Below are 21,634 nucleotides of genomic sequence, written 5' to 3'. Positions count from 1 at the left end.
TGTCAATAATCACGAAGTAAATATTCTCTGTAGGTATCCTTTTACCCAGTGGTTGAGATCCATTGCTTTCACTTAACTTTGTTTTCTGGGCAGCTTTCTAAGAGGTAATAAGCACATTTGTGCCTAAATTTTAAAAAAAGCAAGCAAGCATAATTTTTAAGATTTTTACTCTATCCTAAGGAAGCACAAAACGACATTTACTTTGGAAATCTATCATTAGGTTTCCCTTTTTTCTGTGACTGGCTCACTTGGTGCATTTTTTCTGTGTACACTTATTAACACATCACTTTATTTCTCTCCCCGAATCATAAATTTCTTTCCTCTTTCTCTGAGTCCTCTCTCACTTGTCCTTTTCTCTGTATCTCTTCCTTTCCTTAACCATCTATAATATTAACCATTGTAAATGCTCTGAATGATTCATTCTGGTTGTTTGATAGTATTCCAGACTCTTTGTGTTTTTGTTTATTTAGGAACAAGTTTTTATTTACTTAACTGGATTTCAATAGACTTGTAAAATATACGTTGAGCCTAAGATCTGGGGATTTCAAGCATTTACAGCTGAGACTCAACTTACATTTCATTTTAATCACAAAGAATTTTAGAACCTCTAAAACACCTTTAAAAGAAGAGAATCCATTTTCATAATTCTTTCACGTGTATACATTCTCCGATGCTTGTAATCATAGGATAAATATATGCTGCTAGTCACTAATGAACTTATTATGGTCCTGTTAGAGGTGGCATAGCAGAATGTCTGGTTAAAGCAGGCTGTCTGATTAAATCTGGCTCCTTGTTAACCAAAAGGGGATCCTGAATAATTTGCTCAGCCTCTTGGTTCTTTTTCTCTTTGACGGGGTTAATAAAACCCACCCAAGGATGTTGTAAGGATTAAAATGTGATTAAGAAGATACTCGCACATAATAAACACACCTGCTTTGGTAAAGGAGCATCAGCAGGGTTGGTTTGCTGAGTGTGTGTGTGTGTGTGTGTGTGTGTGTGTGTGTGCTATGCTACTGTAAAAGAAGCAAAAAAGAGAGGCACGTGGTTCAGCTCTCAGAGGGTGGATTCCACTGGTCTTACTTTAGTTCCTTTTGCAGGAAGAGCTCAGAATCACAACAAGGAAACTAACCCCAAAGATGAACCTCGCATGTCAAATCTTAGCCAGCTTCCTTCTGATTTTCGTCTTTTACATCAAAGGTAAGTTGGTGTGGGTCTCCGTTGGAGACCCAAAAGTAAGCATGAAAGTCAAAAAGTCATAGCCTAAAATTTCTCTGGAAGTGAGTCTCGAGATCTCAGTAACTGTCTTGCTTTTTATAGGTGAGGTCATTGAAACCAAGCTTGTCTGGGGTGCCCTTGGTCATGACTTTGACCTGGACTCTGCTGGTTTTCAAATGAATGCTAAGATAGACCATATACGATGGGAAAAAGGCAAAACCAAGGTTGCAGAACTCAAAACAGGCATACTTAAAGACACACATGGAAAATACAACATATCAACAAACGGATTTCTGAAAATTAAACATCTGATGATGAATGACAGCGATATCTACAAGGTGGCTATATATGATAAAAATGGAAAGAGTGTATTGAGAAGAAATTATCAATTGAATATTCAAGGTAAGTCTCATTCCCTAAATTCCTCCATCTCAGTATGGGCGCTACTTAGCAAGTTGGGGAATAACATTTATGGAATGGCCCCAGCCTGCCCTTGGCCAGGGTGGGGGAGCCCTAAAGGAGAACTAATGCATCTCTCCCACCTCAGGGAGGGCTCCAGTCCTGTGGAAGAGATGGAGTCTCCGCATGGGGAGATACACGGCCAATAAAAGTTCGACTCTCTTTGCCGAAAATGCTCTCTTCCGTGGTTATGGGGATGTGGAGCTGAGTGTAGAACCTAGATCAAGGTGGCATTGATCAGGAGGAGAGGAACAGGTGGGAAGAAGAGAAAAGTGGTCATTTCAAGTGGATGATGAAAAAGCAAGCTGGGTGTGGAGAAGACTAACTGGAAAGAGGTGGGTCTTCCTTTTAGAGAGACATTTCAAGCCAGGATGCCCTGAAAGAGTATTTATATGGCAGGAAAGGGCTGGAAGTAATGAGTTTAAAGATGAACAGCCCTTGTTTCAGATCTGCTCAACATCAGAGTGATGAAAAGTGGAAGATAATTTGGGCTAATGGCTACAGAAAATACAGCAGGTGTGGCCGTATGTGTGTGATGCCCTGGGAGTGCTGGAGGGCCTGTTGAAGATGAGCCTGGGAGCTGCTGCTACAGTACCAGTGGGGTGTGTGGGGGGGTAGGGTACTACTTGGGGATTCTCAACTCGGGCTGCATGTTAGAGTCAACTGAGGCCCTAGGAAAAGTTACTGGTGCCTAGGTCTCAGCCCAGAACAATCAAATCAGAATTTCTTGACATAGGACCTGGGCTAAAGCTCCTCAGCTGATTCTAATGGGCAGCCAGAACCGACGACCCCCCAGAGTCGATAAGGGGTGCCTGGAAAATAGGGAAGTAGAGTACATGAAGGGTGCTGGATGGAGAAAGAATGGGCAAGATGGCTTGGGTGCAGGAGACAAGGAAGAGAAAGTGAAATTGAAATGACATTGACATTCAAAGCCTGGGGAGGCTTGGCAGGGCGTGATAAGGAGAAGGGGAAGAAGGCCTCAGTTTGGAGAGGAGGGTAGGAACCCCCCCATGAGCAAAAGCCAGAGATGCAGCGAGCAAACAAACCAGTATTTCTGTGCTTCACACAGGAAATGTCGCTAGAGGCAGGGCCCCTTCCCCCTCCCCAGGGTCACCTTCCAGCCCTGCTGTCAGCACGTGGGCCTGGCAGCAGCCCTCCATTCCAGCTCCCATACCCAGTTCCCGTATCCAGCTCACGTGACAACTCTCTGTACCCCAGTTCTGCAGCCTTAAATGGAGAGCACATTCCAGAAATGGTGCAGGACTGGAAGTGGCCTCTACTCAGGGGCTCTGAGAACACCGATCTCATGACTCCTGTCCATACAGGCTCAAGTGTTCCCTTCCGAACAGGAGCCACACATCTGTGTCTTGTCTAGTAACGCACACGGTGATAATGGCTTACCAGCCGGTGTCAGATGCTTTGCTCCATGATCTTATTTAAGTTTCCAGACAATCCTGAGAGCTAGTTGTTATTGTCCTCTTACTATCTGGAGGGAAACAGAAGTGACTTCTCCACAGTCTCACACCTTGACAGGAGTGGAGTCAGGGTGCAACTCCGGGGCTTCCCTTAACAAGGATGGTGACATTTTTTCCCCCTCAAACAGCTTTTTTGAGATAGAATTCACATACCAGAAGTTCACCCACTTGAAGTGTACACTTCATCAGCTTCGGGTATATTCACAGAGCTGTGCAACCAGCACACAGTTGATTTTAGAACATTCTCATTACCCCCAAAATAAACCCCTCATTCCTTGGCCAAAAGACAGATCTTTCCATGGCACAGCAGCCGCCTGGTGTGTGTGTGTGTGTGTGTGTGTGTGTGTGCGCGCGCGCCAGTGTCACACAGCATTTTAATTCAGTTTGTGGTTTGGTCCCTGTTATTTGCCACATGGCTTCAGGCAAATTCTCTGCTCCGTGTCTGATCTTTGTAATGATAGGTCCATGGGATGTACAATGAGACAGGGAAGCAAAGGTGCCCTGCAGCACTTGGAACCCCATACCCATTTGCAAAATGCTAACACCCTCCCCCATCCCTGTTTCTTTATGCTGCTCATAGCTTCAGTTTCTGTACCCATATCTCCTTACTGGTGGCGCTGCTGCCCCTGGCCAAAGAGGCATTGGAAGCTCTCTTAAAAGCATGTGTTAGGGGAGAATGAATAAATCCCAGCAACCTAGAACTAAGGCATTCTCATCTATGTGATGTGCCCCCACTTGATCCAGCCATGCTTCTTCCAGGAAGCCACCTCACAGGGAGAATATGCACAAAGACGTGGCTTCAGGAGCCTGGTCATAACTGTATGGTTTATATTAGTGAAATACTGGAAGGGATTGCAAAGTCCCCAGCAGGTATACATTAAATTAAGAAGACATCATCTAAAGAGATGATAGAGGGTGAATATCAATGTCCACAAAGGAAAGAATTTCATAATAGATCAATGGTAAGGACGAAGCAGTCTCCAAAATCATCTGATCCAGCTTTAGTTTTTAAAACATTATTTATTTATGTATTATGTATAGAAATCACCTGGTAAGGTAAGGATAGACAACAAAATATTAATAATTATTGGCTCTGGGTAGTAGAATTGCATGTGATTTTTAATCTTGCCACATTTTGTTGCTTCTGATCAATTTTTACCATGACTGGATGTTAACTTTATAAATAAAAAAAGATTCTTTCCATTTTAAAAAGACAAGTAAACACCTTAACTTGACCCCTAGACTATGCACTGACCCTGCCTTGTTGACTGTCCATCCTCTTCATACTGAATCACCCAGAATCTTGCGATGGGAAGAAAAGTTCATTTCTGCATGTGGATATGTTAGGGCAGAAATGAAATCTGATGGAAAAGTTGATGGAGAAGATCCATTGGCTGGGAGGCAGGCAAAGAGGGAGTCATTGACAAAGAAGCCATCCAGCTGCATAATGAATGGAGAGAAGTTGAGAGGAAAAGGTGGCAAGCCTGGGGAAGGGGAGTAAGGGTGAGATCAAGACCAGAAGAGAAGAAAAAGGAGGAGGTCACAAAAGTAAGAAGTGGTGGGGTTAGGATTTGGACCTGCGACATCTGAAGCAAAGGACTTTGTCTTTCATGACACAGCCTTGGCATATTATGGTGTCAGAAAAAGAGAGGCAAGGAGTTGATGATTATGAATATTACAGGAACCACACTGACATTGGTACCTAACGATTTGCCCAGGGCTCTGTCGCATGTCATCTCTGACAGGTGGGGCGTGTCTTGCTTATCCATCTCTCACAGATGAAGCCCAGTGAGGCATGGTGAGGGCTTGAGCAGCTTTGGATGGGGCTGGGGCCCACTCACCCCAGAGCTTGAGCTGCACACCTGGCCCTCTGCTCCCAGGACCTGGTGGATGGTAGCAGGGAGAGGGAGTTGTTTGTGACCAGGGTCCCAGGCCACACATGTAACGATGCCTCCAGGGTAGGGTTCCCAGCTGCTTTGAAGCATTGCACCTCCTCAGGCTTGTGGGGATCAGAACATGTTAACCATCTTACCCATGCTACTGAACTTGGACTTGGGAGAGCAGACTCTTTCCCTGATCTGTCACTTGTTAGTGGGTGCCCTTAGACCACCATTTAACTTTTCAGGTCTTAGGTATGTCCTCTGTAAACGGCAAGAAAACACCAACCTCTCCTGTTTGTTAGGATTAAATGATATTGTGTGTGTGAAAACACTTTAAGGTATAAAATGGCACATAAACATTTGATATATTTTTTTCACTCATATAATGTAGCTATGAACTTCACCAGAAAAAAAAAAATTGTGCTAATGTGCCATATAAAAAAAATTTAGGGGATCCCTGGGTGGCTCAGCAGCTTGGCACCTGCCTTTGGCCCAGGGCGTGATCCTGGAGTCCTGGGATCGAATCCCGCTTTGGGCTCCTGGCATGGAGCCTGCTTCTCCCTCCTCCTGTGTCTCTGCCTCTCTCTCTCTCTCTCTCTCTGTGCCTATCATAAATAAATAAATAGATACATCTTAAAAAAAATAAAAAATATAAAAATTTTTTAATGATTTTCAAAAATGGATAGTGGTCTTGGAAATTGTTCCCCGGCCCCCAACTAACTCCATTCTCCCCTCTAAAAATAAGTGTGTCTATTAAAATAAGAAAATTGGTTCACGAATTGGATCTTTTTTTTTTTTTTTTCCAGAAGAGGTCTCAACACCTAAGATCCTCTGGAGTTGTGGCAACCAATCCCTGACCTGTGAGATAACAAGTGGAACTGACCCTACATTAATGCTGTATGTAAATCAGACCATGATCAAAAGCCTTCTTAACATGACGATCGTGCAATGGAATTGGACAACCCAACAGGAAATGACAGTCAGTTGCGCAGCAAAAAATGAAGTCAGCCAGAAAAGGGAAATGAAAATCATCAATTGTTCAGGTGCGTGGCAAGCACTGGTCAGACATTCCGAGCTCACTTCCCAAATACAGCCTGCTAGCTCCAGGGCAGAGACTTGCTCAGCGTAGAGGGACCTGCCTGGGAGGCAGCCCGAGCTCAGGGTGAGAACTGAAAACACACTTCTTCCTCCTGGAACCCTTCAGTGAAGCCTTGGAGGAAGGAAGAGGTGGTAGCCTATGGTTACCTGTCTTGGGCATCCCTCCAAGGAGCACAATTTAATCTCAGGCAATTAAAAAGATCCTCTTCTGGGAGAAGGAATGGCCAGATTGAAGGAGTAGAAGGAGCTCTAGAGGTTATCTCATGCAAACCCCCATTTCCCAGAGAGGTAAACTGACTTGCCCAAGGTCCCTCAGCTAGTCGGGGCCAGGATCATGACTCCCAGGGTCATGATGGAGAAGGGAGCAAAAAAGATTACTATCAGGAAGGGGGATAGGCAGTACCTCTTACCAGGACCAAGGTAGAAAACCAGAAATTAGGGGCATGGAGAGAGGATGAGCTCAAGGCCAGGGAGGATGGTGGACACAGTGAGGTAATGCTCCCCCTGCCGCAGAGCTGACAGCCCCACGTTGGTGCCAGCACCAGGAAGTCCTGAAACCCCAACAGTCTAAGCTCTTCCCCCAGAGTCCCTGCTTGACATGACTCCCGGAAGTAATTTTTGAGGGGCAGCCCGCTCTTGGGGGAGCTCTGGGAAAGTCTAGCTCATGTCTGTCCATCTTTGAGAGGATCACCTTGTCAGAGTTTCTTTCCCTCTCTGGGCTTCAGCTTCCCGGTCCACAAAGAGGACGAGCCCCATGATCCCTGAGAGTTTACTCTTGGTCCACTGTGATGACCTTTCCCATGCCGTCTGCTTAACCCCTCTGAAGGGAAACTGAACACAAAAAAGTAGCTACTCAGCCAGAGGCCTTGAGATTTGACAGGGACTATGGTTGGTTGGTTGGTTACCTCAGGAAATAGCCCGGAGCTGGTCCGAAGGCAACACATAAGACTTTTCATATATGCTCTGAATGAGTTATCTGCTGCTGCATAACAAATGACCCCTGTTTAAAACACAGTGACTAGCTCCAGTTTCTGTGAGTCATGAGTCTGGGGTGACTTAGCTGGGGGATCTTACCTGAGGCTGCAGTCAGGAAGCTGGCAGGGAACACAGTCATGTCAGTCAGGTCCAGGCTCTGCTGAGGGAGGACCCATGTCCGGGCTTGCTAGTGGGAACCATTGGGCCGCCTCACAATGTGGCTACCAGCGGCTCTGGGTGCAGGATCAGAGAGAGCCAGAGTGAGCACTCAAGGCAAAAGCCACCACGCTGTCTTCGTAACTTAGTCTCAGGGGTGAGATCCCAATCATATCTGCTATATTCTGTTCTGCAGAAGCAACTCAACAAGCCTAGGCCATGTGCATAGGAGGGAATTACACAAAGATGGGGATGCCAGGAGGTGGGGAGTATGGGGGGCCGTCTTAGAGGCTGCCAACTGCACACTTAGACCGGTATCACCTCACTCCCATGTCAGCCCACCAGCCATGACCTCACAACCCCCACCACAAAGTCTCAGTGAGTGAAGCTGGCCCCCCTGGACTTCACGACCTCTTTTCCCCCTTCTAGGAGGGACATACTTCTACTAAAAATTATTCATTGTTTATCTGAAATTCAAATGTAACTGGATTTCCTGTGGTTTATCTGGCAACCCTGTTCTTTGTGGTTATTTTAACCAGATCCCACCAGCATAGAAATGGGTGTGCACTGGGGATGGAGGGAATCAGGGAGGCCCTCGGGAGAAGCCAAGGCTCGAAGGTAGAGCATTCATGTCTCTTACTCTGTGATGCAGGGTCCGGAAAAGGGCCACTAAAGACATGGGAAGAACACCTGGGGGAGGTAGGGTAGGTGCAGGTGCTCTTGGAGACCCTCAGAGGGATGCCTTTTGAGGTCCAAGCCCAAGAGGGGCCAGGAAAAGACTACTCATTTGGCTCAGCAAAAGGGAGCATACACTCGAAACCAAAACACTGAGGGAGGAGCAGGTCTGGAAGTGGAGGGACCACATCACGTGAACTTAGGGGTGCATCCTCCCTGGGGGGGCATACAGGAAGCGGTATGCTTGCATTCAGAGATGGTGAGGACATGGTTTTAAATGATGTAGCCTCTGAGACAGGCTGGAATGTTCTCTGTGGAGGGCACCCAGGCACCTTGGAGGGCCCGGCTGAACAGACCTGAGAGCAGATGGTATAAGGCGTGCCGCTGTGTCTATGAGTGCCCCAGACAGAGGTGTGGCCACCCTGTATGGGAACTCAAAGAGGCTGAGTGCTGGCAGCCCCTACTCCCCCGCCTGTTCCCACTGGATCAGATCCTGGGAAGGGCAGCCTGAGAGAGACTCTGGCAGCCCCTTGGCTCCAGAACCACCCTTGACTCTCAAAGGGCAGGTGCCCCAGTACCTCTCCCCCTGGGGAAACAGCTTCCAGAAACGCCAGTGCCCAGAGCTCTACTAAGAGCAAGAGCTCGCCTCTGTGTGTTATTTTACAGTTTACAAAGCATTTCACATCCATTATCTGATTGACCTCCAACAGCCACCCTGTGATGTAAGTCTCATTATCTCCCTTTTATGCAGGATGGAATAGGCTCAGAGAGGTGTAGTAGCTTGCCAAAGGTCACACAGCTCTGTCCTAGAAGAGCCTGGATTCAAATCCATTTCTCTGAACATTTCTCTGAACACTAACTGAATGGTTATCCTCATTGCAATGGGGCGGCTGAAGTTCTGTGAGCTGAAGATCAAATCCACCACTGCGGCTAACTCACTGTGTGTCTGGGTTTCTCTCATAGGCCAGGGAAAATCTGGGAGGCACTGCTGACCAGCAGGCTGGGCAAGTGAAATATTTACCCGAGTCTTTGGAAACTGCCTGGTCAAAAATAAAAGCCCCCCCAAACAAAAACAAAAACCCTAAAACCAAAAACCATGGTGTAGGAGGGCAGCCAGAGATGAAGGTGGATAAATATGCAGAAACGTGGACTTAAGGCTGCTTGAAGGCACCACCCATGAACAGATACTGTGTGGCCCCGGGCAACCCATCTTCCCTCTCTGGGCCTGTGAAACCAGAAGTGATCCTGGATTGTCTCTAAGTTCCTTCTCAGAGCTAAACTTCTGTGACGTGCTCATTGACAGTGGGGGTGGTGCAGGGGCAGCGGACCATGCCCCGGTACATGAAGAAGCTGGCACTTCTACTCCAGAGCAGCGGTCCTCCCAGGAGCCCTCTGGGTGGGTGGGTGGGGGGGCTTATCCCAGACTCCGTGTCTTATCAGAGATCGCCACAAGTGACAGCCTCCATGAGCTCAGCTTCTCTGAGGTTGAAAAGCCCCATCAGCCTCTTTGATCTGCTTCACGTGGGAGGCAGGGGTCCTTGGCCAGAGCAATGAAGTGGCCCCTCTGCCTGGGACCCCTCCCCTCCATCCACTTCTGTTTCTCTTGCAGAGAAGGGCCTGGACATCTATCTCATTGTTGGCATTTGTGGAGGAGGCACCATCTTCATTATCTTTATGACACTACTCATTTTCTACATCAACAAGAGAAAAAAACAGAACAGTAGGAGAAATGGTAAGCTCCCCCATGTCTGTCCCACCCGCAGGCCCGGACAAAATCCCCGTGGAAACAACTCATGGGGATGACACTGTGAGTCTGGAAAGAAAATGATGGAGACTGGTAGTTTCAGAATGTCAGGGTTATAACCAGTGGTTACAGTTTTTTCCATTCTCTGGTTAGCTTGGTCTTTGAAAAACAAATTCTCGGTGGTGACAGAGGGAGAGCTTTGAGAAGCCGAATCCCAGTTGGCCCCTTGGAATCCACCAGCCATCGAGGCTGACTCGATGAAAGTCTTGTGTGGACATATTCTGAATGAACCACACAACTCTACGTGGGTAGAATGATTTGTTTCAAAACGTCATCTCCATGAACAAACATCCCCTCTAGAGTGGGGGCGGAGGGGGAGGAGGGCAAGGTGTGTTCAGGACCACGCTCCCAGGAACACTGGTAAAATTTCAGAGACCCACAGGACACATTTGGTCTAAAACCAGGGAGTTATACCCTCTCTTCCAACTTATTCTTTAGAGGGGATATGCTAATGCTGGACTGTTTCTTTCTCGAATAGGGGCTGTCCAACAACCCACCAAGAAGGAAAATGTTATGCTCTTAAGTGAGGAGCTGGTTTAGGGGGCACAGCTACCCAAGGCAGTGGGTTCTGATAATGTCAGGTGTCCCTGCAGGCTCTGGGCGTGCTGGGATCCCATCCTGCTGGTGGGTCCAGCAGGGTGCCTCTGGCCCACAGCAAGACATGCAGCCAGGCAAGCAAGCCCCTCAGGTTCTGTGCAGTCTGATCTTCACAGTAGGACTTCGTCCTCTGATGCTGGGTCTCTCCCTAGAGAGAGCCCAGGATGATTTGGCTTCCTTGCTTCAGACTTCTTGCCTCGGGTCCCCTTCAGGCCATTGCCCCTCAGCCCCATGTCCTGCCACGCCTTTGCCCCCAGAATGGCGCCATGCTTCCATTGCCATCTTTCCAGCCCTTTCTGCCCCCCCCACGGAGCAGACCTCCTTGCTGAGTCCTATAGGCACCCATGGCTCCCTCACCCCAATGCCCTACTTAGGCCGTTTTCTGCCCAAGTCCGCTTGCAAAGACCCTTTCTCCATTGCTTACTGCTCCAAGATCACATAGTCTTCCAAGGTGGACCTCACATGCGATCCCATGACGAGGTGATCTCTGCTTTCCACATGATAATTAGCTCACGCTGACAAAGCAGTCGCTTGTGTCAGGCACTCATTCTCTGTAATATAATGCTTTGCATTCATTATCATATCCAACTTTCCGACTGATCTCATGAGATAGATTATATCCATACAGATGAGAAAACTGAAGCTCAATGAGGTTAAATGATTTCCCCCAAATCCTATGGCCAGTGGGCTGAGTCAAGAACGAGGGTGATAGAAGCAAGGGGTTCCGTGCAATTGGAGGAGCCCACCATGTTCAGGGTTCACCCTAACCTTGCCCACCCCTGAGAGTGAGGCTCCTTCATTTCTGTACCCTGGGTGCCTTGCTTGCTTCATCCTAGCCTGGGCCCTGGGTGCATAACCAGGAGGTGGGGTGAGGAAGGACACTGAGCCTGGAGGAATTCCCAGGAGCAGACATTTGGGCAGTGGCTGTGGGGATGGAGGTGAGCACGCTGGGCCCCAAAGTCCTGCTCAGAGCCCCAGCTCACCTATCTGTGCAAGGCAGCCTGGGGTCTCAGCCACTTGGCCACACCCCACTCGTCCCCCCCAGAGCTCTGGGACTCTGCACCTCCCTGGCGACTCTGGGCTTGTGGTTTGGCAGTCCTGGTGTGTGTCATTCGATTCTATGCTTCTTGAGGGTGAGTATCTTGTCCCGTTGCCAGCTGGTATCTGAGCCATCACTGCCACGTAGCAGTGGCACCTAAGTCTAGAAGATGGAAAATAAATGTTTGAAGAACACATGTACAAAGAGGGGGGTGAACAGACTGGTAAACAAATGGGCAGCCCAAGCTTGCCTCAGAGGGGATGAAAGAGGCCTCCCCAAAGCTGCACAGCTGGAAATTGGGAGCAGAATCAAAGCCCTTCCCACTGGGCCTCCCAGCAGGCCCTCAGCTGCCTCGGGGCACCAAAGATGACTTAGAGGGTGGGCTCTTCCTCTTTCTGTGCCCTTTACCTTTTGTGCTTACAGCACCCTGTCCCCTTGCATGTTGCCACCATGTCCTCAGACCCTGAGTCTTCACATTCATAGCTGCCTGAGGCCTGGATTTCCAGCCATCAGGAGAGGCCGTCCTACTGACACCCTCATGGGAAGTTACAAGGCCATGCTCAGAGGGGGCTCAGCTGCACATGCCCATGCCAATGTGAGCGCCATGCATTGGCCGCAGGAGAATGTCCTCTTCCCAGCTCCCTCGGCTGCCCTGCGAGTATGGCTTCGGACAGAGGGACTGGGATCCTCCCTTGTAGCCCCAGGGGTGGGCAGGGGAGCCAGAGAGGCCCCTCAGGCCTAGAGAAGCCGAGCCTCCTCACAGACTCCCTGTGTGGTTATAAAACAGCAAGTAGCTCCTATTATTGGGAGTGGTGGGCCTGTCTTCGTGGGCTGCTGTCACACATCACAGAAAATCCCAGACAGGTGACAGGATGAGAATTCTTTTCCTTCCAAGCCCAAGAGGATGGGACTTGCCTATGAATTTCTGAAAACCAGTAAGTTTCTGAGGACTAAACAGCCCCCGCACCAGAATATGGGCTGCCTTAGAGTGGAACTTGGATGAAAGGCAGAGCTAACAGGAAAACCTATCTGAAGGCAAGTCACTGACATCCCCTCTGACTATAGAGCTCCTAACCCAAGGGCTCTAACCACAAGGTGCTCTCAGGGCATGGTGTCTAGGATAACCCAGAGGCAAGGCTCTGAGAGCACTTGAGTGCCCTCTCCATGCCCAGACACCCTAGCACACAGGCCCCAGAGGGCCTGTTCTTTCCCATCAAGGCCCTCTACCTGCCTCTTTTGCCTCTGGCCCCCTGAGGTCCTGAAAGCCCTGGGCTCTCACTCTGCCCTGCTGGCAAGGTGATTCTGTCTCCCCTACAGGACCTGAAAATTTTAGAGGGTAGAGGTGGCTTCTGGTTCCTCACTGCATTCCCCCAAACAGCTAGCATGTCGTCTTGTATGTAGGTGGTACACTCATTAAATTCTTACACTGATCCTATCTTACCAAGAGAACTCTTAGAGGTTTTGCTGTTGCAGATGAGGAGCTGGGGCCACGAGCACACAGAGTAACCACCAAGGAAAAGGGCCGGAAGCCCCGTCAGTTTCCAGGATCAACTCCTCCAAATCCAGCTGTGTCCCAACCTCCGCCACCACCTAGTCATCGGGCCCAGGCCCCTTGTCATCGGCCCCCGCCTCCTAGCCACCGCGTCCAGCACCACCAGCAGAAGAAGCCTCCTGCTCCATCGGCCACACAAGTTCACCAGCAGAAGGGTCCTCCCCTCCCTCGGCCTCGAGTTCAACCGAAACCTCCCCATGGGGCCACTGAAAGCTCGTAACTCTGTCTCCCAACACAGTTGTCCTCTCCTTCTAAGTAAGAGACATAGAAATTGTTCTTTCCCACCAAAGCACTGTGGAGTTTCCCCCCTGCAGGGGGGCACAGGTGCACTTCCACCAGGTGCATTATGCCAGTTAGAATTATCACCTCCTGGAGCTGTGGGCCATGGCCATGTCTGCAGCTCCTAGCTCATCCACGTGCCTTAACACCTGGAGCCTCCGGCCTCCTCACAGATCCTCAGCAGGCCAGGAAGGGCTAGCAATATAAGTGCCAGCATCAGGATGATGGGCCACCAAGCACAAAGTTCTAGAGATCTCCTTGCCTCCCCTTCAGATCATGGGCAGACACGGGATGTCTCACTGTACCCGTGCCTCACTGCAAGCGGCCTACCTGCTCGAGAGACCCTCTCGAGGGTTTCTTATGTGCCTGGTGGACACTTCCCCATCATCTTGGAGGTAGAAGTGAAATAAAAGCTTTGATTTGACCCAGTGTCTGCTCATTGTAGAAAGAAGCCCAGCATCAAGCTACTGGAAGAGAAAGGGGCTGGGTGGTGTGACAGCAGGATCAAACTTGGTCACCCCAATTCACCTGGGCCACCGAATGCTCCCTGGAACAACCAGAACATGCTCCCCAGGTCTGAGCTGCGGTGCTGGCCCAACAAGCTATTTGCAGATATGTCTAAGAACCAAAATTCCCATGGGCACACTGCAACAACAGGCACCAGCAAATGCAATTGGGTGTCACTTCCTTGACTGTTCAGACATAGTCACAATGATCTGTAGAATCATCCTTAAAAAGACGGGAATCTGTGAATACTGGTGCTGCCATGAGCCTGTCAAACACCACCAAAGGGCAGGCTGAAAGCCAACTCAGTGGAATCAAGTCCCGAGTGTCTTGAATGGCCATTAGGCAAAGATCCTCGCCCATCCCCAGCTAGTGGCTATGCTAGCTATACTGGGGGAAGTGGAAAGAAAAAAAAAAAAAAGCAAGACAGTTTTCAGTTAAGGTTTTAAACAATAGGCGGTGAGAAGGCACCTGCTTTGAAATGTTTGGTGCCATGTTTGTGGTCCCGTCCGCCCTTCTGCTCCTGGCTTCTCAGACTTGCTAAACCTTGTCAAGATCTGGCAGGAAGCTCTGAGGTCTAAACCACAAAGTCTATGTATACTCAGGACTTCCTGTGAGAGCTCACCAAGGGGAGAAATGTGCCTGCCTCTGAACCTCAGTACCTATTGTGTCAGTACCCAGAGTGAATTATTAAGGATGATGATGGATGCACCCCCAAGGCCTCTTGAAATTCACACACTTAATCTGCCCACGTCACAGTCAGCACAGGATCTACCTGGTGGGGGGTGGGGAGGATGAAGGTCTTAGTGATGCCTCCTTCTCCTTCTTTGAGGCACTCCTGAGTGATTCCATCAACCCTCTTGCCAGCATGGCTCAGTCTCATCCCCTTCATGAAGCCTTCCGTGGTCTTTCCAGCATAGGCCCTGACTTTCTTCTGAAATCCTGTGGTGCCATTGCATATGGTAGAGGACATATATTGCCCGTAACTACTCCAGAGTTCATCGTTCACAGAACATCTGTGTACCAGACTGTATCCTAGGTCGCGGGAACACAGAGGGTGTCTTTGCCTAGACCCAGCCTATAGTCTAGTTACAGTGAGGTGCACTGATAACCAGACAAATGTAACACAGCTTGGTAAGCTGAGGGCAGAGGCAAGTACAGCAGCCCAGACGAAGGACTTTGAACCCACACTGAGTGGAGGGACTGGGGTGACATAGAAGGCTTCCTCGAGGAGGTGGCTTCTGAAATTGAGTCATACTAAATCAGTAACATTGGTGAAGTTAATGGACAGAATCACCCATGCAGAGGGGACGGCCTGAGTAAGGCTCACATCAGCTCCTGGTTTACACAGGTATGTGCTTCCTTTTTCAACCACTGTATTTCATCTACTTGAAGGTACCATTGACACTAAGTGGCATCAGTATTTGACATACCATGAAAGAGAAAAAACACTCTTAGTTGCATTATAACAGATGTTAAGATACAATCAGTTTTTAGGCGTGACCCCATTTCTGAGATGTTAAAATATTTAAAAAATGCTTTTTAGGATCAATGAAAGCTTCCAGAGGACAATGACTATTTCTCAGTATCATGTACTGAAAATGTCCTGAATGGATGAGGACAGTCCTGTCAAAGGAAGGGCAGTGAACATATGTGACATCCACGGATGTAGGACACATTCCCTGCCCTGCTGGAATCTCCATTGTGAGGCAGAAAACATGGGCTTTGCTTAAGATTTGTGTTGGTCACCCACATGTCCAGTGTTGTGTGACCTGCCACTGACCCTATCTGGAGCATAGACTTTCTGAGAAATGATCAGGCCAGCTGCATAAGAATAGACCGTGGACAAAAAAAAAACAAAACAAAAAAACAAAAAAAAAACAAAAAAAAAAACTTAAAAAAAATGGGGTGCCTGGCTGGGTCAGTCAGAGGAGTGTGAGACTCTTGATCTTGGGATCGTGAGAACGAGACCCATGTTACATATAGAGATTACTTAAATAAATAAATAATGTTATAAAAAAAAAAAAGAGAACAGGCTGTGAAGCTTGTAAAAGAAATACTAATGATTCAATAGGTTAGGTTGGATCCCAAGCCCCTGTGTCTTTAATCCCTGTCCTTCAGCTTGGAGGTCTGTGTCCACTGTATTATGCTTTGATGCAGTTGCAGACATCTGTGCCTAGCAATATTTCCAGTTGACCAAATATTCTAATCTTTTTTCATTTATATGCAAAAGAGATAGTTTTAAGTAACTTTTTATATAGCAAGATAAAAATGGTATGAGTGTAACCTCCATTTCCTACTTGTGGTATGACCTTGCATACTGTACTTTTCTATTTTATTCCTTGTAATGAAGTCGCAGGGCAGTATCTAGTTTCCAGGGCGGGCCGGCTTGGGGCCGGTGCAGGGGCCCCGGTCCTTCCCACGACACCTCCAGATGCCTTACTCACACCTAACCTGTCCTCCTGGGGGGGAAAAGCCCTCTTAAATGTTCAGGGTTTCCTCTTTCCTGCAGATTTTGAACCAAGGTTTGTTTTTTGGGTTTTCTTTCTTCTTCTTTTTTTTTTTTTGTCTGCCTCTAATGCTGGGGCCCCAGAAGGTGGGACAGCGGCCCCCAAGTCTTAACTGCCTCCTGCACATCATCCTGCACTCACGGGCCCAAGGGGCTCCCGTGCTGGCCAGCCCCTCCGTCGGGCCTGGACCCTCAGAGAGTCCGTGTTTGGGTGGAACAAGGGTGTAAATATTTATAATTTTTTTATACCTGTTGTAAAACGAGGGGCAGCAAACGTGGTTTTTTATAAAGGTGACACAGATGTATATTTGGGTAGCCCGCACTTACAGGCTCAGTATTGTGACGGGGAGCGCGGTGCATTCCACGGCCCACCCCGGCAGCTTGCAATGCAGAGAGAACCGAATTAAAGCAATTTTACAACTCCTAAAAAAAAAAAAAAAAAAAAAAAAGTGATTTCTAGGTGATTCCGACAGGCATTCAAATAGGGGAACTACAGGTCTTTGGGTTCTCAAATTATTAATCATCAGTGGCTGGCCAAATGTGAGGACTTATAGATAACACAACATTGTAAGAAAAACAGTGACAGCCCAGTTAAATAATCCTCCCCAGAGAATTTCCAATACAAGAAAGTCTACCATATTGGAAAAAAGAAAAACCCAGGTAATTCAAGAGGCTGGAACAACCTGGAGTATCATATGAAGATAGGGAAGTTTGATCTTTATGATAGCCCCTCCTCCCCACCCTCCCTAAAGAGCAGTCTAACCCTAGCTGCTAGGCAGCCTAGCTCCAAGGGGGCCCCAGCTGTGGACTCAGCCTTCCACTCTGCAGTCTCTTACAGGGGCCCCCCTGAGGCTCACCGTGCCTGCCAGGATGCAGCCACAAGGCTCCTCCAGCATGGTCATGTGTTCCGCTCTTCAGGGCCACTGCCTACACTGATCCCGTGGCTCCTCGCCTGCTCACCTGTTCACAGTCTTCTCTCCAGACTCATCAGGGTGACTTGTTCTGTGGTCATCGAGCACAGAGTGGGAGAAGGCCCAAGGGTACCAGAGGCGGAGTGATTTATTCAGCTTCATTGAATGTTGGTTTCTTCATCTGCCAAATGAGAAGAACAGCTCACAGGGTCAGAGTGAGGATTAATTGGAAATATATGTAAATGTAACCGGTGTGTCCTGCTGGACAGAAGACATCTGATAACTGGGCTTTCTACTTGGATTTTTTAAGATTTTATTTATTTATTCATTAGAGAGAGAGGCAGAAACAAAAATAGGCAGAGGGAGAAACAAGCTTCCTGAGGGGACCCTGATGCAGGACTTGATCCCAGGACCCCGGGATCAGAACCTGAGCTGAAGGCAGATGCTCAACCACTGAGCCACCCAGGTGTTGCTCTACCTGGCTTAATACCTGAATAAGAATACCCTGGATAGCAGGTACAAATGGCCCAGTCATCAGAAAGAGACACAGTGGATTATAAATTAATAAATAAGCACGCGGTAAAGTAACGTGCTGTTTGATTCACCTGAGTCAGTTTCCTGATGTCAGGCCGCAGGGAACAATTAGATAAAAATCCTATACCAGATGTATTAAAAGCTAAAGAGCAGATCTTTGAGACCACTCCACAAACCCTAGGCTGAGTTACCAGCCTGGCTGTCACCTCCTTGGCCTCATAAGACATCTGGACTCCATAAAACAGTATGGTGGCTTATTCACAGCAATTCAAAGTAGGGGAGAGTGAGGCAGGGGAAATTCTAGTCTTTCTGATAGCCTACCTGTCCGTGTGAGATCTACCCACTGGTCAGGGGAGGTGCTTACAACGGATGTTGTGCTGGGCCATCAGCTTTCATGAATTCAGTCAACCAGTCCTGGAGGTAAAAAAGGAACTGGCACAGCAAAGATGAGCCACATGCACCAAGGAGGCAATACCTAGATTGCAGGGAGCTGTCATTAGGGAGGGGGACAGGTCAAGGGTAACAATAAGGCAGAGGAATTTCCAGTTAAGGGTAACCGCTTAACTCATGCATCAGCCTTTACTCCCTTCCAACAAAAGTAATATCACACTTCATAAAAATCAAACACAAAAACCACAAAAACAGAGACATCTGACTGGTTCAGTCAATGGAGCATGAGACTCTTGATCTTGGGGTCTTGGGTTTGAGCCCCATGTTGGGTATAGAGCTTACTTTAAAAAAAAAAAAAACATAACCACAGAAACAAAGAGAAGAGAGGGAAAAAATCCAGTAGCATAAATTGGGGAGTTAGAAAAAACAGAGGGAAGGGCAGTAGCTGACTTCTAAGAGACTTCAAACTTACATCAGGGATGCCTCTGGGGCTCAGTGGTTGAGTGTCCACCTTCAGCTCAGGTCGAGATCCCAGGGTCCTGGGATTGAGTCCCTACATCGGGCTCCCTGCAGGGAGCCTGCTTCTCTCTCTGCCTGTGTCTCTGCCACTGTCTCTGTGTCTCTCATGTATAAATAAATAAATAAAATATTTGTTAAAAAAAAGTTACATTAATCTGAAGACAGCAATGGGAAAGCCATGGTGCAAACTGATTTACTCCATCAAATATTCAAAAGGCATAGGAGTTGGTGGTATGAGGTATCTTCAGAAGCACAAATGGTGGATGAAGTTGAAACAGAAAAGCTGGTTAAAGATTAACATAAAAACAATTAGATTCCAGATTCCATCCCCTACACCATACAGATCAGTTACTGCCCAGTAGAGGCCTGTAGGTTTGTTCTCTGGAGATGGCAAAACAGAGGGTTTGGGATTGGGGGATGTCATGCACAGTTAGTCAAAGGGAACTATATTAAAAACAGGGGGATTAAATAAAAATTTTCTACTGAATGTTGGGGCTAAGCTCCTATCTCAAAACAAGGCAGAATGTTTATCATATTTTTCAGGCAGGATATTAAAGAAGACCTAACAGCTCCAATAAACAAACTAACTAACTAACTAACTAACAAATAAATAAAACCAACAAAAACAAAACAAAAAACCCACCTCATCAAAAAATCTTATGGAAAAAGATCTAATGACACCAACACCCTAGGCTTCCCAATGAAACCACACAGCTAGATGACCCTAGAGTGAAGTCTGCAGTTTCTAAGCCTCTTTTACCCACAGAGAGTTGTCTTTACAGTTCTTCCCTTAAATATAAGCAGTCAAGCACCCCATGGAAATGAGGAAAGCCTCTGATGTGAAAGACAAAGACTTGAAAAAAACAAACATAAACATTAGAAAAGAAGGAGGAAAACTTAAAAAGCACACTACCCTTAATGTGCTCAAAGGGATGAGAAAATATTGCATTCCTGCAAAAAGAACAGCGTGCTATGAAAAAAGAATATTCAGAAACAAAGAATGTTCTTGGAGATTACAAGTACAGAAGCAAAAATGAAAAACTCAACAAAGAGGCTGGAAGAGAATGTCAAAAAATCTTCTCAGACACTAGATAAAGAAGGAAAAATGGTAATAAAAAGATTTTTAAACTGGAGAGCAGTTCTAGTATGTCCAAAATCTAAGTAATGGGCATTCTGGAAAGAGAATGATAGACACAGAGGGAGTTTACTGTCCATGAAATAATTCCAGAACATTTCTGGAAAGGAGGAATATAAGCTTCCATTTGAAAAGGGTGGACTAAGGATCTAGCACCATGAAAGAAAATGAATCCACAGCAACATATATTATTGTAAAACTCCAGAACACCAGGACCATAAAAGGCAGCTAGGGGAGGGGGGAGAGGGAGGAAAGAAAAGAGGGAGAGAGAGAGAGAGAGAGAGAGAGAGAGAGAGAGAGAGAAACATTGACTGGACAGCTGGACAGAGGGAGAAAGGGACCAGGGGAGAATTATTCAAGAAGATGAAATTAATAAAACATCTGATGTATTTAAGCATATTGAGAAAAGATTTACATTTCTGAGGGAGAGTTGGAGAATAAATTAGAGATAAGTACAGAGCACACTACTTAACGAACAAAAGACAATAATTAACCATAGGAAAAATAATAACTTGCACAGAAAAGCAAATCACTGCATCCCATATCATTTGGCAGTGCATATCACTTACATGACCACTAATAATATAAACACTGAATGTTGATCTATCCAAAATTATACGGTTGCTTTACTGGTAGAATTAGGGGTGGGGAAGTCTATACATAATGCCTAAAATGGAAAAAAATGAAGATGCAACTACATAATCATATTTAGAGACAGGGATATAAATACCAAAAGAATCAGTTTTAAAATATGAGGGTGGCTCTCCCTGGAGAGTGGGGATTGCAGGGAGGGGGGATTGGAAGGCTACTACTAATGTTCATATTACTTTTGGTAATAAACTTTGTGGGACTACTTGACTCAAAACTATATGCATGTTAAATCCTGATCAAAATAAAAATCAAATCTACTCAAAAGAAGAAGAAGGAGTTAAGGCAGATTTTTTTTTTAATGCATAGAAGATAACAGAATATATCAACTGGAACCCAAGAGGATCTCAAGCTGAAGAAGTCAGCCTGTATCAGAATAGAAACACAATTGTGTAGGGATTTAAGTCAAGAAGCAACACAGGATTCCAGAAGTCAACCCAGGATACCATGGCCTGAATCAGAATAGCAGCAAAAGCAAGGTACTCTCAAAGCATAAAAGATGAGGGAGCTATGGTTGGCATGGGGCACAGTTTCCCAGATGAATAAAAAATCAGGGTAGTAACATTTGTCTCCATTCCCTCTATTTTATTTTTGTGTGTGTGTGTGTGCCTTTTGTTGGTGATTTCATAATTTTAATATGGCTCCTAAAACCTATTGTTGGTATTAGTTGACTTGGGCTGCCATGACAAGGCTGGGGGTCCTGAACAACAGGAATGCATTTTCTCATAGTTCTGTAGGCTGGAAGTCCAAGATCAAGGCACCAGCAAGGCTGACTCCTGGTGAGAGTGTTCTTCCTGCCTCACAGGTGGCTACCTCCTTACTGTGTCCTCACACAGCCTTTTCTCCAGGCCCATGTACTCCTACTGTCTCTTCTCGTTATTATTAGAACACCACTCCTACGGATTAGGGCCACAGCCTTTTTTTTTTAAATTAATTTTTATTGGTGTTCAATTTACCAACATACAGAAAAACACCCAGTGCTCATCCCGTCAAGTGTCCACCTCAGTGCCCGTCACCCATTCCCCTCCAACACCCGCCCTCCTCCCCTTCTACCACCCCTAGTTCGTTTCCCAGAGTTAGGAGTCTTTATGTTCTGTCTCCCTTCCTAATATTTCCCAACATTTCTTTTCCCTTCCTTTATATTCCCTTTCACTACTATTTATATTCCCCAAATGAATGAGAACATACACTGTCCTTCTCCGATTGACTTACTTCACTCAGCATAATACCCTCCAGTTCCATCCACGTCGAAGCAAATGGTGGGTATTTGTCGTTTCTAA

At 46.9% G+C, this 21,634-nt stretch overlaps 1 protein-coding gene across 1 annotated transcript; it reads left to right on the top strand.

Annotated features, from left to right (window-relative positions):
• Window positions 1–1,070: 1,070 nt before the first annotated feature.
• CD2 (CD2 molecule) lies at window positions 1,071–13,628 on the top strand. Its single transcript, XM_041754198.1, has 5 exons — window positions 1,071–1,197; window positions 1,318–1,617; window positions 5,836–6,072; window positions 9,543–9,665; window positions 12,847–13,628. The coding sequence occupies exons 1-5, from the start codon at window positions 1,137–1,139 to the stop codon at window positions 13,143–13,145; spliced, it is 1,020 nt and encodes a 339-aa protein (XP_041610132.1). The 5' UTR covers window positions 1,071–1,136; the 3' UTR covers window positions 13,146–13,628.
• Window positions 13,629–21,634: the final 8,006 nt, after the last annotated feature.

This window comes from Vulpes lagopus, chromosome 5 (assembly GCF_018345385.1).
Source record: "Vulpes lagopus strain Blue_001 chromosome 5, ASM1834538v1, whole genome shotgun sequence".
NCBI classification, from domain to species: Eukaryota; Metazoa; Chordata; class Mammalia; order Carnivora; family Canidae; genus Vulpes; species Vulpes lagopus.
Note: the sequence above shows the minus strand (reverse complement) of the source record. Positions and strands in the feature narration are given on the sequence as shown.

Excerpts from the sequence above, each read along its gene's own strand:
- CD2 (XM_041754198.1), top strand. The coding sequence starts at position 1,137 with ATGAACCTCGCATGTCAAATCTTAGCCAGCTTCCTTCTGATTTTCGTC. Across the intron at positions 1,618-5,835 it reads TTATCAATTGAATATTCAAG|AAGAGGTCTCAACACCTAAG; the intron begins GTAAGTCTCATT and ends TTTTTTTTCCAG. Across the intron at positions 9,666-12,846 it reads ACAGAACAGTAGGAGAAATG|ATGAGGAGCTGGGGCCACGA; the intron begins GTAAGCTCCCCC and ends TTGCTGTTGCAG.